This window comes from Halichoeres trimaculatus, unplaced genomic scaffold (assembly GCF_033239565.1).
Source record: "Halichoeres trimaculatus isolate MK-OKI-2021-1 unplaced genomic scaffold, fHalTri1.1 fHalTri1_scaffold_19, whole genome shotgun sequence".
Taxonomy (NCBI): domain Eukaryota; kingdom Metazoa; phylum Chordata; class Actinopteri; order Labriformes; family Labridae; genus Halichoeres; species Halichoeres trimaculatus.
This window is the reverse complement of record NW_027437197.1, coordinates 5,771,466-5,786,461: the sequence shown is the minus strand read 5'-3', so window position 1 is coordinate 5,786,461 and position 14,996 is coordinate 5,771,466. Positions and strand designations below refer to the sequence as shown.

General features: G+C 44.2%; 1 protein-coding gene across 1 annotated transcript in view; it reads right to left on the bottom strand.

Moving 5' to 3' along the window:
* Positions 1–14,996, bottom strand: part of ttn.1 (titin, tandem duplicate 1) — a 148,543-nt gene that overhangs the window by 41,588 nt on the left and 91,959 nt on the right. Inside the window, exons 137-164 of the mRNA XM_074694524.1 lie at positions 14,502–14,810; positions 13,898–14,179; positions 13,419–13,718; positions 13,032–13,325; positions 9,980–12,949; positions 9,542–9,862; positions 9,116–9,400; positions 8,704–9,009; positions 8,443–8,570; positions 8,001–8,178; positions 7,581–7,856; positions 7,184–7,483; positions 6,685–6,987; positions 6,271–6,570; positions 5,827–6,114; positions 5,323–5,625; positions 4,913–5,215; positions 4,498–4,803; positions 3,804–4,091; positions 3,205–3,495; positions 2,826–3,113; positions 2,430–2,712; positions 1,993–2,300; positions 1,791–1,895; positions 1,496–1,693; positions 1,105–1,401; positions 430–1,017; positions 14–316 (exon numbers count right to left, since the gene is read on the bottom strand). Of these exons, the coding sequence (XP_074550625.1) occupies positions 14–316; positions 430–1,017; positions 1,105–1,401; positions 1,496–1,693; positions 1,791–1,895; positions 1,993–2,300; positions 2,430–2,712; positions 2,826–3,113; positions 3,205–3,495; positions 3,804–4,091; positions 4,498–4,803; positions 4,913–5,215; positions 5,323–5,625; positions 5,827–6,114; positions 6,271–6,570; positions 6,685–6,987; positions 7,184–7,483; positions 7,581–7,856; positions 8,001–8,178; positions 8,443–8,570; positions 8,704–9,009; positions 9,116–9,400; positions 9,542–9,862; positions 9,980–12,949; positions 13,032–13,325; positions 13,419–13,718; positions 13,898–14,179; positions 14,502–14,810 (10,701 nt within the window). The remainder of the gene's footprint in view (positions 1–13; positions 317–429; positions 1,018–1,104; positions 1,402–1,495; positions 1,694–1,790; positions 1,896–1,992; positions 2,301–2,429; positions 2,713–2,825; positions 3,114–3,204; positions 3,496–3,803; positions 4,092–4,497; positions 4,804–4,912; positions 5,216–5,322; positions 5,626–5,826; positions 6,115–6,270; positions 6,571–6,684; positions 6,988–7,183; positions 7,484–7,580; positions 7,857–8,000; positions 8,179–8,442; positions 8,571–8,703; positions 9,010–9,115; positions 9,401–9,541; positions 9,863–9,979; positions 12,950–13,031; positions 13,326–13,418; positions 13,719–13,897; positions 14,180–14,501; positions 14,811–14,996) is intronic.

The following is a 14,996-nucleotide window of genomic DNA, read 5'->3' as shown; positions in this document are numbered from 1 at the left end:
TCTTATTACTTACATGCAACAACTATTGTTCTGACAGGCATAGATGGTTCACTTGGTTCCCCAAAGCCAGCTTTGTTCTCTGCAAGAACACGGAACTCATATTCAATGCCCTCAGTGAGCCCGGTGACTTCATAGCGAAGCTCAGCAATGGATTTCTTGGATGCCCTGAGCCATCTCATAGCCTTTTTCTCCTTTTTCTCAACACAGTAACCAATGATGTCACTTCCACCATCCTCAGCTGGTCTTCGCCAAGTGACAGTGGCTGAGTGCCCATCAACTTTCTCAACTTCTGGTTTAGATGGTGGACCAGGAGGACCTATACACAGTGACGTCAAAAACTCAATCATTAAACTGCACACTTCAAATCACAAGTTATAAACAAAATGTCAGATTAAAAGCCACCAAACAACATAGATTGAACAGACTTACCAAATCTATCAACCATCTTGACTTCCTCAGAGTGGGAAGGCTCACTGGCACCATACTGATTAACAGCAGACACTCTGAAGAAGTACTCGTTGCCCTGGATAAGCTTAGTTGCCACATAGTGACAGTCAATGACCCTCTCCTCCAGGATGGTCCAAAGCAAGCGGCTGGTTTCCCTCTTTTCCAGTGTGTAGTACTTAATAGGAGAGCCGCCATCTTCTGTTGGAGCTGTCCAGGTAAGAGTTACTTTTTCAGAGGAAACACCACTACTTTCAATGGGCCCAGGAGCCCCAGGGACATCTAGAACTGTGACCTTGACGGTTTCTTCCTTTACTCCAAAGGGGTTGCTAGCAGTGATCACATACTCTCCAGAGTCCTTTCTGCCAGCATACTTGATGGAAAGTGTGGAGGAAGTTGCAGTGGTCTCAATGTGAACAAGATCAGAGGGTTTGAAATACTTCCCTCCCTTTGACCAGCATGATGTTGGTGCAGGTTTGCCCAAAATACTTGTGGCAGTAATTACAATAGTGTCACCAGCTCTGACAGTCAGGCCTTCTTTGACCTGAGCCTCAATTGTAATGGTTGGTGCAGCTGTTAAAAAAAAAGAGAATAAGTATGCATTTAGGTTGAATAATCACTGAAAGAAAATCAAAAGAAAAAAATCATTTAATTTCTTACCATATTCATCCATGCAAATAATGGTATCTGTCTGCTCAGATGGGGGACTGAGAGCACCAGCGGCATTCTTTGCTCTGATTCTGAACTCATATTTGCAGCCCTCCTGTAGATCAGCCACTGTGAATGCAGGCTCCACAACATTAACATTGTTAGCCTTTACCCAGATCTTAGATGGCAGGTCACGCCTCTCAACAATGTAGCCAGTCAGTCTGTGGCCACCGTCAAACTGGGGCTCTGTCCACTGCAGGGTAACGGTACTTCTGGTCACGCTGATCACATCAGGTTTACCAGGAGCGTCTAATGGGATGTATGACAAAAATGTAAAGTTATGCAACATGTATCATGAAATACTTTCATATACTTGTATCACTCTTGTATCCTTTACACGTACCAATGGGATCCAGGGCCACCTGTGGATCAGTGGGAGCACTTGGTCTGCCGATGCCAGCCAGGTTGATGGCCATAACCCTGAACTCGTACTCCAGACCTTCAGTCAGCCCAGTTACCTTGTGTTCCTTCATCCTCAAGGCTGCTGGGCTGGCCCTTTTCCATAACATACTGTTTCTCTCCTTGAACTCAACATGGTAGCCTAAATCAAAATCCAACATAGTAGGTCAAAGTTAGATGCCAAAACAAATTGTATTTTTTTTTAAGTAGCAGAGATCAACTGTGAAAGCTGATGGCACCTGTAATAGGAGATCCTCCAGTCTTCCTGGGATCAGACCAAGCCAGGTAAGCAGAGTCATGGCGCATGCTCATGACCTGAGGTGGAAGAGGAGCATCGGGAACATCTGCAGAAGATATTTAATATAATACTGTGTGAGAAAACCCAGTTTTTAACTTCAAAACTTAAAAATACAACCTACCAATAGAATTGCAATCACTTACTGAATGGATGTTTAGCTACAACCGGATCAGACTTGAGTCCTTCTCCAACACCATACTTGTTCTCAGCGCTGACTCTGAAAATGTACTCTGTGCCTTCATGGAGGCCAGTCACCCTCATGGAGTTCGTCTCCACAGTGGAGGATACAGTAACCCACATGTTTGTGATAGAGTCCCTCTTTTCCAGGATGTAGTTGGTGATTTCTGAGCCACCCTCATCCTTTGGTACACCCCACTTAAGTGTGGCACCATCAGCAGTAACATCCTTGAATTTCACTGGTCCAACAGGAATACCAGGTTTGCCCACCACCCTAGAAAGAGAAAATTTAATAAATTTATCATAAATTTATTCTAGTATATACATTAATCTCATGCATAATATGCATTTTATTTCTGCGCATTGTATGATATAAAATAACTAAAGGAAGCTTCATTCTCACCTTATGAAAATGGTAGACTCTTTGCTTCCAGCACTGTTCCTCAGGGTGATGGTGTACTTGGAAGCATCACTCCTCTGGCAGTCCCTGATCAGGAGAGTTGTGTTAACTGCAGAGGACTCAGCACACACTCTGCCTGTGTCTGTGAGGTCTTCATCATCTCCCTTCTTCCATGAGACCTTGGGGGTAGGTTTGCCGATGATTGGAATCTTCAGTCGAACTGTGCTGCCTTCTTTGGCAATGTAGCACATGTCGGGCAACTCCCTCAAGTCACAGGTAGGATGAACTGCAGAGGGAAGAAATAAGTGCTTAATACTTAAAGTATGTAAGTCATATCACAAAATTTCTTCTATTATTCTTTTTAACACTTTTTTTTAACAACTATGAGCATTCACTTACTGATCTGGTCCTTGGCAACCACTGCCAGCTCCTTGGCCGAGCCTTCTCCAGCATCATTCACAGCCTTGACTCTATAGTTGTACTCCCTGCCTTCCACCAGGTCTTTGGCACTGTACTGCATGTTTTTGGATCTCATTAGCTCCTTGTATTTGTCTTCACCATTAAGAACTTCCAAGACATAGCAGGTAATGCGACTCCCGCCATCATTGAGAGGTTTCTTCCAACTTAAAGTACAAGAGTCCTTGGTAACCAACAGGGTCTTGAAGTCCATGACGGGTCCAGGCTCCTCTGGAAAGTTAAATATAAATTCAGTGACTATTGTTGTTGCTGTTTAAAAAAAAGGAACTTAAAGCACAAACTGTGTTATTGTAAAACCCACCAGATGCTTTGACTGCATCATCAGTTTCACAGTGCTCTCCAGCACCAAGCTTGTTAACTGCAGACACCCTGAAGCAGTAGGAACGTCCAGCATCCAGATCTTCCACCTTGAATGCTGTCTTGTTGCAGTCGTTGGAGACAACTGACCAGGCCTTCCTTTCTGTGTCACGCTTCTCCACTATGTAGTGGGTGATTTCATGGCCACCATCGATGAGAGGAGCATCCCAATAAATGGAAGCACTGTCTTTAGATGTTTCCTTCACCACTAGATTAGCTGGTGGTCCAGGTGTATCTGAAGAGATATGACAACCCTGTTAACAGTGTATCTAAAACTATGAGACCAAGCATATTCTATGTCACATCTGATAATGAATAATGTTATGATGTTAAAATAACGATAGTTATTTATCTATGCCTTAAAATCTGACCTACTTCAATTTCTTCTCTGATATGATCAGGAACATAAAAAGGAGTTGCAAGTAAAACACCAGTCTTTTGCCTATAGTTCTCTGTGTCCTATTCTTTCTTTACTTTGAGCAAAACTATTGGAAACAAACTAAATTTAATGCGCTTTTTTATGAATAGCTGCCCTGTACTCACCGAAGATCTTGACAATGATGGTGTACATCTTCATTCCAACTGAGCTCTCCAGACTTAGAATGTATTTGCCAGCATCATATCTGTTAACATTCTCCACCACAACCAGCGAGTCAGTGTGGGTGGATTTTATGACAATGCCCTGACGGTCCTTAAGGTTGGTGTTCATCTTTGCCCAAATGATCCTAGGAGAGGGACGCCCTTTGATGGTAGCATGTAACCTCATTGTAGCACCAACATTCAGGACAAGGTCTTCCTTCAATTCTGCACTCAGCTCTGCCTCAGGTGGAACTATTTACAGAGGAAAGGGTATAGTTACAATAGTGTGAGAAATTAGTGTTGCTTTGGCATATTAAACTGCGAAGGCCCAGTGCTTCACATGGTGTCAAATACAGCAAATATGCTTTCTTGTGCATACAGGACAACGGCAGGTTTGGAAAGCAATGGCAGGTAGGTGTTTCTATTCCAATGCAATCTGAGATCTCCCATCAGTCATCCAACATGATTTTGAATTAATAATTGTTGAATAAATGTCATCCCTTACCCCTGGCTGTTTTTTTGCCAGGGGTAAATAACTGAGAAATCCAGGTAAAGTTTTACCTTAGAATAATAATCAAATCAACTGGATAGGCTGCCTTACGTAATGAAAATAAATAAACCAGTCACAAGTCAAGTCACTAATCAAAACAAAACTTACCAATAATGTCCTTAGCAACATGTTTGCCAGGTACTTCAACTGGCTCACTGAAGCCAACCTTGTTCACAGCTGTGACACGGCACATGTACTCCGCCTTGTCAATGAGGTTCTGGATGACGTAGCTGGTTTCCTGCAAGTTTCTGGGGACATTGCAGCGTATCCAGTCTGTGGTGTCTGATCTCTTGCATTCAACTAAGTATCCAATGATGGGACTTCCACCATTGTTGGCAGGAGCAGTCCAGGTGAGACTTATGGTGCTGTAGGTTGTGTCTGTCACACTGGGATTCACAACTGGGCCAGGAGGAGCTGAAAAAGTGTATACCAACCCAGGTTATATTACTTACTAGAAGTAATGGTTTATGCTTTGCTCTACATGTAAGATCATTACAAAAATTTCAAAGGGCATAGGACTTACTAATGGGGTTCTGCGCCAGGGCTCCATCAGAGGGCTCGCTGGGTTTACCAGGCCCTGCCACATTGACAGCAGTGACTCTGAACTCGTACTCCGCTCCCTCTGTGAGACCTGTGACATTCAGGCTTCTCTCTGTCATGGGCTTCCTATTCAGCTTGGTCCAGTTCAGCTCCTTGCTCTCCTTCCTTTCAAGCAGATAGCCCAGGATGGGGGACTTGCCATCGTCAGAAGGCTCTTTCCAGCTGACAGTCATTTGATCCTTGGTCACATTGGTAATCACTGGAGCCTCGCAAGTGCCAGGGACAGCTAGAAGTGACACCAGATTTTGAGTTGTAGGTTCAGTTTTGGTTGACAGAATGAAACATGTAACGTTAAACTGGTTTCATCTAGAGAAACTGATGTTGCTGACTCACTGTATGGGTTCTTTGCAATTGCAGGATTAGTGAGGAGGGCATCACCAACACCCCACATGTTCTCAGCACGGATTCGGAACTGGTACTCATGACCCTCAATCAGCTTCTCTACATTCAGCTCAAGGACATCCCCCTTGATCTTTGCAGAGACCTGGGCCCAGTTGGCCCTGCTGGTCTCACGCTTGTCTACTATGTAGTTTTTGATGGCAGCACCTCCATCCTTCAGAGGAGGCTCCCAGGATATCTTCATACTTGTAGCAAACACCTCAAGATATTTTGCACTGGCAGGGGGTCCAGGTGCATCTGAGTACAATAAAAGTAATATTGTCAGTATATTAGGCACAGCTTGTGACTGATGAAACATGTTATGCAATGACAGTGAACAAATCAAGTAGAATCCTAAGTGACACTGTTTAGAGAAAACAAGCATGTTAAATTTATAAAAATGTACAGTTGTCAACTTTCAACAATTCTCCCAAAAAAGACAAAAGCAAATGTCCTCACCAAGGACGATGACTTGGACTTCTGCGGTCTTAGATCCACTGGCATTGTCAGCTTGGATGGTGTAGGTTCCTGTGTGCTCTTTGGTGACGTCTGTCATCTCAAGCTGGAACTGATGCCTCTGGTGGGTAATGACCTGGCCTTCACGTGACTTCAGGCTTTCATCACCTCTCTTCCAGGTCACTCTGGGCATAGGCTTACCAAACACCTCAGCTTCCAGGAGGATTGTGGTTCCTGCTTTTACCTTAAAACCTTTTTGCATCCTGGCATTAAGCTCCACCCTTGGTGGGACTGTTTGTTAAAAAAAGAAATAAATCAGTGTCACAACACAGGTTGGTGAGACTCACTTTTTCTCAGGGAGATTAAAGGATATGACAGTCAAGTTTCTTTTAAAAAAATGGGTGACAAGTTTTAATTTGTTAAAGGTATTTGCTCAAAGCATCTTACCATTTTCTGCACAGACCAGGACAGGATCTGTGGGCTCGGAGGGTTTGCTCATGTTAACAGCAGTTTTGGCAATTACTCGGAATTGGTACTGTAGGTCCCTCTCAAGGCCAGTCACGGTATACTCCTCCCTTGGGACATTCTGACTGCTAGTGTTGCAGCGTATCCAGGTGTCCCCTGGCACCCGCATGGCTTCAACATAGTAGCCAATGATCTTGCTGCCGCCATCATTCTTTGGACGAGTCCAAACCAGAGTGACAGAGTTCTTGGTTACATCCAAAATCTCAGGTTTGCCTGGAGTGTCTGTGACACAACAAAAAAACATAAGAGGGAAAAAAGAAACAAGATTGAATAAATGAAATGCAACTTGCTTTAATGTGTTTTTACTTTGCTTTATTGCATGGGCAGCAAACCTACCAACAGGTGTTCTGGCAGTGACAAAGTCAGTCTTCTTGCTTGGTTTACCCTGGCCAGCGCGGTTTATGGCAGACACTCTGAATGTGTATTCTAGGCCTTCTATGAGGCCAGCACATGGGTACTCAGTGGTACGGACAACAGTGTCATTGGCTTTCACCCACAGCAGGCTATTTCTCTCCTTGCGTTCGATGTAGTAACCTGTAATGGGGCTGCCACCATCGGTCTCTGGTTTATCCCAGGCAACAAACATACAGTCCTTGTTGGTCTTGTTGATGCGGCAATTAAGGGGCTCACCGGGAACATCTGGAAACAACAACAACAATATTGCTGTAGCAACAAACCCTGTCAACTTTAGACAGAAATGTAAAAATTGGAGGAAAGGAGCTCATACTAGGTCGTGAATTTTTTAATGTTGTGCATGCATTTCTGATAATAAAATGTAAAATCAAAAGAAATAAAATGAAGTTTTGTTTTAAGGTAAACAAGACTGGAAACATACCGAAGGGGAACTTGGCAACCATCCTGTCAGACTGAATAGGGTCTGATACACCATAGCGATTCTCAGCACGGATACGGAACGTATACTCTTTTCCAGGTATGAGCTTTCCAAGCCTACAACTGGTCTTCAGGCCTGAAGAGGTAGCTGTCACCCAGTCTCCTCTAGTCAAATCACATTTTTCCACCACATAGTTGGTGATATTGCTACCACCATCTTCCAGTGGTTTGTTCCATGCCAAAGAACATGCATCAGAGTCGATATCACTGATTATCACAGGGCCCTCAGGAGGACCAGGGATATCTGGAACAAAAAGTTTGTGGTTAACATATAAATTTACCATTTTGCTTAGTGATATTATGTGTTGAAAATCTTTTAATATCTTTTTGTAATCACTGACCTCTGATGATAATCTTCAGGCTCTCGGTCACCTTAGCAGAGCTGTTCTCAGCCACCAGGCTATACTCTCCACTGTCATTCCTTGATACATCTTTGATGATGAGGACACAAAGGTTGCCCGACTGGTGTACAGCCAGACGGCTGGATGGGACCACTGCATCCTCACCACGCATCCACTTGCAGGTTGGGGAAGGTTTTCCAGAAACCAGTGCCTCCACTCTTAGTTTCGCTCCAGCTCTGGCACTTGCTGTGTCTTGCATGACAATCTTTGGCTCCACTGTTGATTCAAATATGAGGATTAACTTATTATACTGTAGGGGCTGTTACTGTATGTTGCCAATAATAGCTTCATCAAATTATTCAACATGTAGATTTTTTGTAAGGTTACTCCTTGAATATAAAATTTTGAATCATAACTTACACATCTGTTCCTTGATCTCTGTTGGCTGCCTGGTCTCAGTGAATGAGCTCATGCCCATGATGTTCTTTGCAGCCACTCTGAACTTGTACCTTTTCCCCTCTTTTAGACCGCTGATGCTGACTGTCAAACCTTTCACTGTAGTGTAGGCGTTCCATACTTCCTTTTCAGGCTCCTTCTCCTCTTCCTCTTCTACTGGAGGTGGAGGAGGTGGAGGTGGAGGAGCTTCCTCTCCCTCTGGAACCTGTGGAAAATAAAATGTTTTGACCGAACAATTCTAAATTTTTACATTTAGCTCGATGAAAGAAAAACATCCACTTCTTGGGTGAAGGGTGAAGTAGAAAGATTTGAATTTTAGATCAGTAATCTGAAGCAATCGCAGAAGAATAAGTTTTATCAAATGACAAACCTCTGCAGGTGCAGGGATCTCTGGGGGAGGTTTGACCTCAATGTATTCAATAACGTAGCCATCAATCTTGGCACCACCATCCCTTGCAGGCTTCACCCAGCCAACTGTGGCACTATTTTTGGTTATTTCCAGAACCTCAATCTTCTCACATGGATCAGGCTTACCTAAGAAAGCAAACAGATTCATTCAAGCATTTTCACTGCCACTGTAAAAGGAATGTGTGATATTGTCTGTGTTAAGCTGTGTGTTAGACCCTTGCTTTAGTGTAAAAATGTGTGACTACAAGATGATACGTACTGACAGGATCAGAGGCCACATAGGAAGTGGGTGTTACTTTAGGAACTCCAGAACCGTACTCATTTACGGCTGTGACTCTGAAGTAGTACTCAGTTCCTGGCATCAGACCAGTGACTTTGAATGGAATCTTATCCAATGGAACTTCGGCCTTGACAGTTGCCCAAGTCTTGCGGTCAATCTCACGTTTTTCAACCATGTAGTGAGTAACTGCACTGCCACCATCAATCTCTGGAGGGCTCCAGGATAACATGACTGATGTCTGTTTAATGTCAGTGCCTTCTAGATTAATCACAGGTCCTGGGGTGTCTGTCAAGTAAAACACATATTTAGAGTTACTGCTTTTCTTTTCATTATAAATGTGCCATACTAGTAAGTACAACTTAAAGGGATCATAAAAAACACAAGGACATACCCAGAACTTTAACGTTGACAAACACAGCTTTCTCCCCTGCAGGGCTCTTTAGAGTCAGGCAGTATTTGCCAGAGTCATAGCGGGTGCTGTCTGGGATGACCAGGAAGGTCATGGTGTCAATGAGGTCAACTTTTCCTTTCCTGACCACATTATCAATACCCATCCTCCTCCAAACAACTGTGGGAGCTGGTCTTCCTCTGATAGTGGCAAATAGTCTAATCGGACAACCGGCTCTGACTGTCAGTCCCTGCTTCAGGTTAGCATCCAAGTCAATTTCTGGTGCCTCTGTTGGACCAAGAACAACACAGGTGTCAGTATCTCAAATAATTTGTAATTCAATCCTTATATTTTCATGTTGAACTAAAATAAATAATCTTCTCATTAGCATTAAAGCAACTTAAAAAAAAGCCTTTCAAAAGTTCTTACCCAGAATCTCCCTTGGTATTACAGCACCCTCATGGTCACAAGGCAGGCTCATGCCCACCTGGTTCTGGGCTGACACTCTGAATTCATACACAAGGTTCTCATCTAGACTTGTGACTGTGAATTCGCACACAACCAGCTGGGCTGCCACATTGCATCTCTTCCAACCATCATCTCCCTTCTTTGCACTTCCCTGTGCTCTCATTTCAACAACATAGCCAATTAGAGGGGCACCACCATCTGACACAGGCTTGACCCATCCCAGGGTGACAGTTGATTTGGTACTGTCCACTACTTTCAAGTTTGTTGGAGGTGCAGGAGGTTCTGTAAAAATACAGAAAGTTATGTGAAGTTAAAACAATACATTATGATTCATCATGAGTCATGCCTTTAAACCAATAGGTATTTACAGCTATTAAAACAGTATTTGACAGTACTTACCAACTGCATCTTTGGCAGTAATAGCACGTGAAGGCTTGCTTGGGCTGCCAGTGCCAATTTCATTGACAGCCTTCACTCTGTATTGGTAGTCATGGAGTGGCAGGAGTCCAGTAACTGTATAACGAGTAGAGGGGATTGGATCCTTGATGACTGGGGACCATCTAACCGCATGCTCCTCCCTCTTTTCCAAAAGATAACCGATGATTGGTTTTCCTCCATCTTTCTCTGGCTCTGACCACTCAACTGTCATCTGTTCTTTTCCAATCTTAGTAACTTCTGGTGCCTCTGGAGCATCAGGTACACTGAATTGGGTGCCAGCTACAATGGCCTCACTCTGCACTGCAGGGCCAGGGCCCATCTTGTTCTCAGCACGAACCCTGAAGATGTATTCATTACCCTCAATAAGACGGGTGACTCTTGCTTTATTGGTGATGACAGCGTTGGTGTGGACTGACCAGACGCCTCTTTTGGTTTCACATTTCTCAATAATGTAATTATAAATGTCACAGCCACCATCATCCTCTGGGACCTCCCAGGCAAGATTGCACCTGTCGATTGAGATATCGGACACTTTGAGATCCCTAACAGGGCCAGGTCTGTCCAGAACATTAACTTTAGCATGAGCAGAACATGTTCCTGCACTATTTGAGGCAGTAACAATATATTTGCCACTGTCAGTGCGTCTGGCACCAGTAAGTAGCAGCTTAGAGAAGTCTACACCACTCTCTAGCTGAAGCCTGGGGCTCTTCTTCAGCTCTTCCGTGCTCTCATCTTTAGTCCACTTGATATCAGGCTGTGGTTTGCCTTTCACTGTTGCCTCAATAGGAATAGAGTCCCCTGCTTTGACCACAAGTGTTCCATCCATTTTAATCTTAACTTCAGGCTCCACAAGCTGTTCTTTAACCAAGACTTCAGCCGTGGTCACCCAGTTGCTCTCACCTCCCTCATTCTTAGTCTGAACTCTGAACTGGTAGATCTGGTTTTCAATGCAGCGGTCAGCCATAAAGTAAGTCTCCTTGATGGCACCCTTGTGAATCCTCTCCCATTCTTCAGCCTCCTTAGGCTTCTTTTCAACATGGTAAGCCAAGTTACGACTACCACCGTCATAGTCTGGTTTCCTCCATTTAAGGAAGCAGAAGGTCTTGCCAATCTCAGAGATATGGAAGTCAATAGGCTCACCAGGCTTTTCAACCGGATCAACTGCAAGCACAGGTTGCTTGCTCTCAGTGGGTGGACCAGTGCCAATTTTATTCTCTGCACTTACACGGAAAAAGTACTCACAGCCCTCAGTAAGTGGAGCCTTTATGAGGCGCTTGGTACAGTCACTAGAGACCATTGTCCATCCCCTCTGGCTTGGCTGACGACTCTCAATTATATATTGAGTAATCTCAGTGCCTCCATTGTCTTCAGGGTTTTCCCAAGACACCATGCAGGAGTTCTTAGTCACGTAGGCAACTTTTAGGTTCTGGCATGCTCCTGGTGTGTCAAGGACATTGACAATAATGGTTGCCTGTGCCTGCCCACTACTGTTTTTGGCGTTAATTGCATATTTACCATAGTCTGACCTCACTGCATCATTAATTACCAGTTCACATAGAGGATAGTTGTTGTTCATTTCTAGGCGCTTATCTCGGGTTAAGGCTCTGGCATCCTTGGTCCATGTAATTTCTGGATCAGGTCTGCCCTTAACTCTTGTTATCAAACTTATGATCTGTCCAGCTCTAACTGTCAGAGAGTCCCGGCATGTCACGTCAACTGTTACCTCAGGGGGCACCAAGATGTCCTTTGCTAGGACAGTTTCTGTCAGCTCCCTTGGTTCACTGTCACCAACCTTGTTTGTGGCTCTAATGCGGAATCTATACTCCATTCCTTCAATAAGGCCTGGCACTCTGTAGGCACAAATCTTAATGAGATCCTTGTTGATTCTGTCCCACTGGGCAGTTCCTGACTTCTGAGCCTCCACCACATAGCCCAAGATTGGACTGCCTCCATCTCTTGTGGGCTTCGTCCAGCAGAGGTCAGCATAGGACTTACTCCAGTCCTTGAGTTTAGGATTGCCAGGGGGTCCTGGTTTAGTGATGGCACGAGTGGCCTTAACGGGATCAGAGGTGGGAGATGGTTCACTGATACCAGCAACATTCTCAGCAAACACTCTGAACTCGTAGCTATTGCCTTCAAACAGACCTGAGACTCTATATCTGAGGTCCAGCACAGGTGTTTTGTTAACACGAATCCACTTTCCTGTCATTTCTCTACGTTCAATCACATAGCCACTAATAGGGCTGCCGCCATCATAGTCAGGCAGAGGCCACTGAACTGTCACAGCATTCTCTGTGATGTCAGAGCACTCTGGCAGGCCTGGTGGACCAGGGGGGTTGAACATGTGCTTGGCAATAGTAGGAGGACTCTCAAGCCCTGCACCAATACCAATCTTGTTCTCTGCACGGACACGGACAATGTATTCACGGCCCTTTTCCAGCCTTGACACCTTTGCCTTGGTGCTGATGCCACTGGAGCTAACGACAGACCAGGGCTCCCATGGCTTCTTCACATCCTTCTTTTCTACCACATAGTTGGTGATTGGTGTGCCACCATCATCCTTGGGTGCCCTCCACTGGATTATCATATGATCAGGGGTGACTTCCAAGATGTTAATGGGTCCAATAGGTGGACCTGGAAGATCTAGCACAGTAACATGCAAGGCAACAGTCTTACTGCCTGACGGATTAGCCACAGTGAGTATGTACTCTCCTGTGTCTCCTCTTTGGGACTCAGGAATGCTAAGGGTAGTGGAGGATCCGGCAGTCTCAATCTTATAACGTCCTTCGGATAAGATCTCCTTGTCGTCGGTCATCCATTTGGCTGTGGGAGTGGGAATGCCAGTCATCTTTGCAGGAAGAGTGATAGGAGTACCAGCTTTGACAACAAGACCCTCAATAAGTTTCACGTCAACTTCAATAGTTGGTGGCACTGAAAAAAATAGCAGAAATATAATAAAAAATCTGGGCTTTGCATATAAAACACCAAATGCATCAAAAATTATGTTTCTTACATGTCTTCTCCTGGCAGGTGACGGGCACACTAGTATCAGGACGGCTCACACCAATGGCATTCTGAGCCTTAACCCTGAAGCGATAAGTTTTGCCCTCCACAAGACCAGTAACATGGGCATGGTTGTTGCTCACTGTTTTAAACGGTACCCAATCAACCTGACCCTCTTCCTGGTGCTCAACAATGAACCCGGTGATTTCACTTCCACCAGTGCGATCAGGCCACTCCCATTCCAGCCAAACCTCTGTCTTTTCTGCATCAGTGTGATGCAGATTCTTGGGTGGGCCAGGAGGATCTAAAGATACCAGGAAGGAACAGTGCATAGTTTATTATCAAAAGAACTTGCATTAAAAACCTTTTCAAATGACTGATTATGACTGTTACTCACAGAGAGGATCAACTGCTTTGATAGGGGTCTTAGTCACCACATAACCACTCCTTCCAAACTGGTTCTCAGCAGCCACCCTGAACAGGTACTGGATACCTTCCATCAGGTACAAAGCCATCAGACTCAGCTTCTTATTGGAAGCAGAGACTGGCACCCACTGCTCTGCGGCAACATCCTTCTTCTCCACAACGTAGTGGGAGATGACAGCACCACCATTGTCCTCAGGAGCCTTCCATGTCAGGTAGGCAGATTCACCAGTAATCTCTGAGATAACCAGGTCCCTTGGAGGAGTGGGCTTGTCTGGGAACAAGAACAAGGTGGGTATCATCAATGTGTGAACCACACTTAGTGGTTTGTGGCATATTAATAACCTCTTTGCTTTATAAATTTTGTTGTAAATGCAAGTTAAACTACTCTTAAGCATTAATTTGTGTACTAAAACAAACTAAATCCCATACTTGTTTCGACCTTTTACTTACTTAGCACAAGAACAGCAACAGTTGCTGATTTCTTTCCAACAGCATTCTCAACTGTGATAGTGAAATTTCCAGAGTCTGCTCTCACACACTTGGGAATAAACACTTTGCTGCCTGTGCTAGTGACAGCAACTGTTATGTGAGCCGGAACGTCCCCATCATTCTTCTTCCAGCTGATTGTAGGTGTTGGAATGCCTTTAACTGTAGCACTAAGGGTGATGTCTGTTCCCACCATTGCCAGGTGGTCACGTGCCATGTTGGCATCTAGAAGCAACTCTGGCTCCTCTGCAGAGGACAACAAAAAAAATTGTTTGTCCCATCCGTTTTACACAAGTAACACAACATTTCAAAGAAGAGTACAGCCAATCACACAAAAGAAGCTAGTTGTGCATACACCTTAAAGACTAGTAATTTTTTTCTGCACTTTTACTCAATATGCACACCTGTCAGCAATTTAATCAGACAAAAAGACAGAGATTCATTTAAAGCACAACACTTTTTTTGGTATAATACAGCAAAAATATTTTTTAGCAAATATTTAAAAATATTTTAGGATGCATTCTCTTGAAGCCTTGAATTAAATTATAAATAACTCTGAAACACTCACCAAGTCTGTCATGGACTTTGATGGTCTGCTTGACATAGGCAGGATCGGATCTGCCTGCAGCATTGACTGTAAAGATCCTGAAGGCATATTCATGTCCATCGGCCAGGCCTGTCACTACATAGTGGAGGTCAGGACACTGCTCTGGGGTCTCATTGGCCTGAATCCACTCAACTGCACCAGGCTTCTGGTACTCAACAATGTAGCCGAAGATTCTACCCTTTCCATCATGGCGAGGCATCTGCCACTTCAGGCTTACAGTGTCCTTGGTCTTATCATACGCCTCAGGGGTCACTGGTGGGCTTGGGCGAACTGTGAGAAAAAAATATTCAGGAAGACTGTGAATTAGATTGAAAGGTCTTGAAAATTTAAACATTAAGAAATGTATCAATATTTAACATCTGAAATGCTCAACAAAGTGAACAATTGAAAAATGCTTAACATAGTGAGCACCAGTACTCAGAACAATACTAAACATAACACATTTTTTAGGACAAT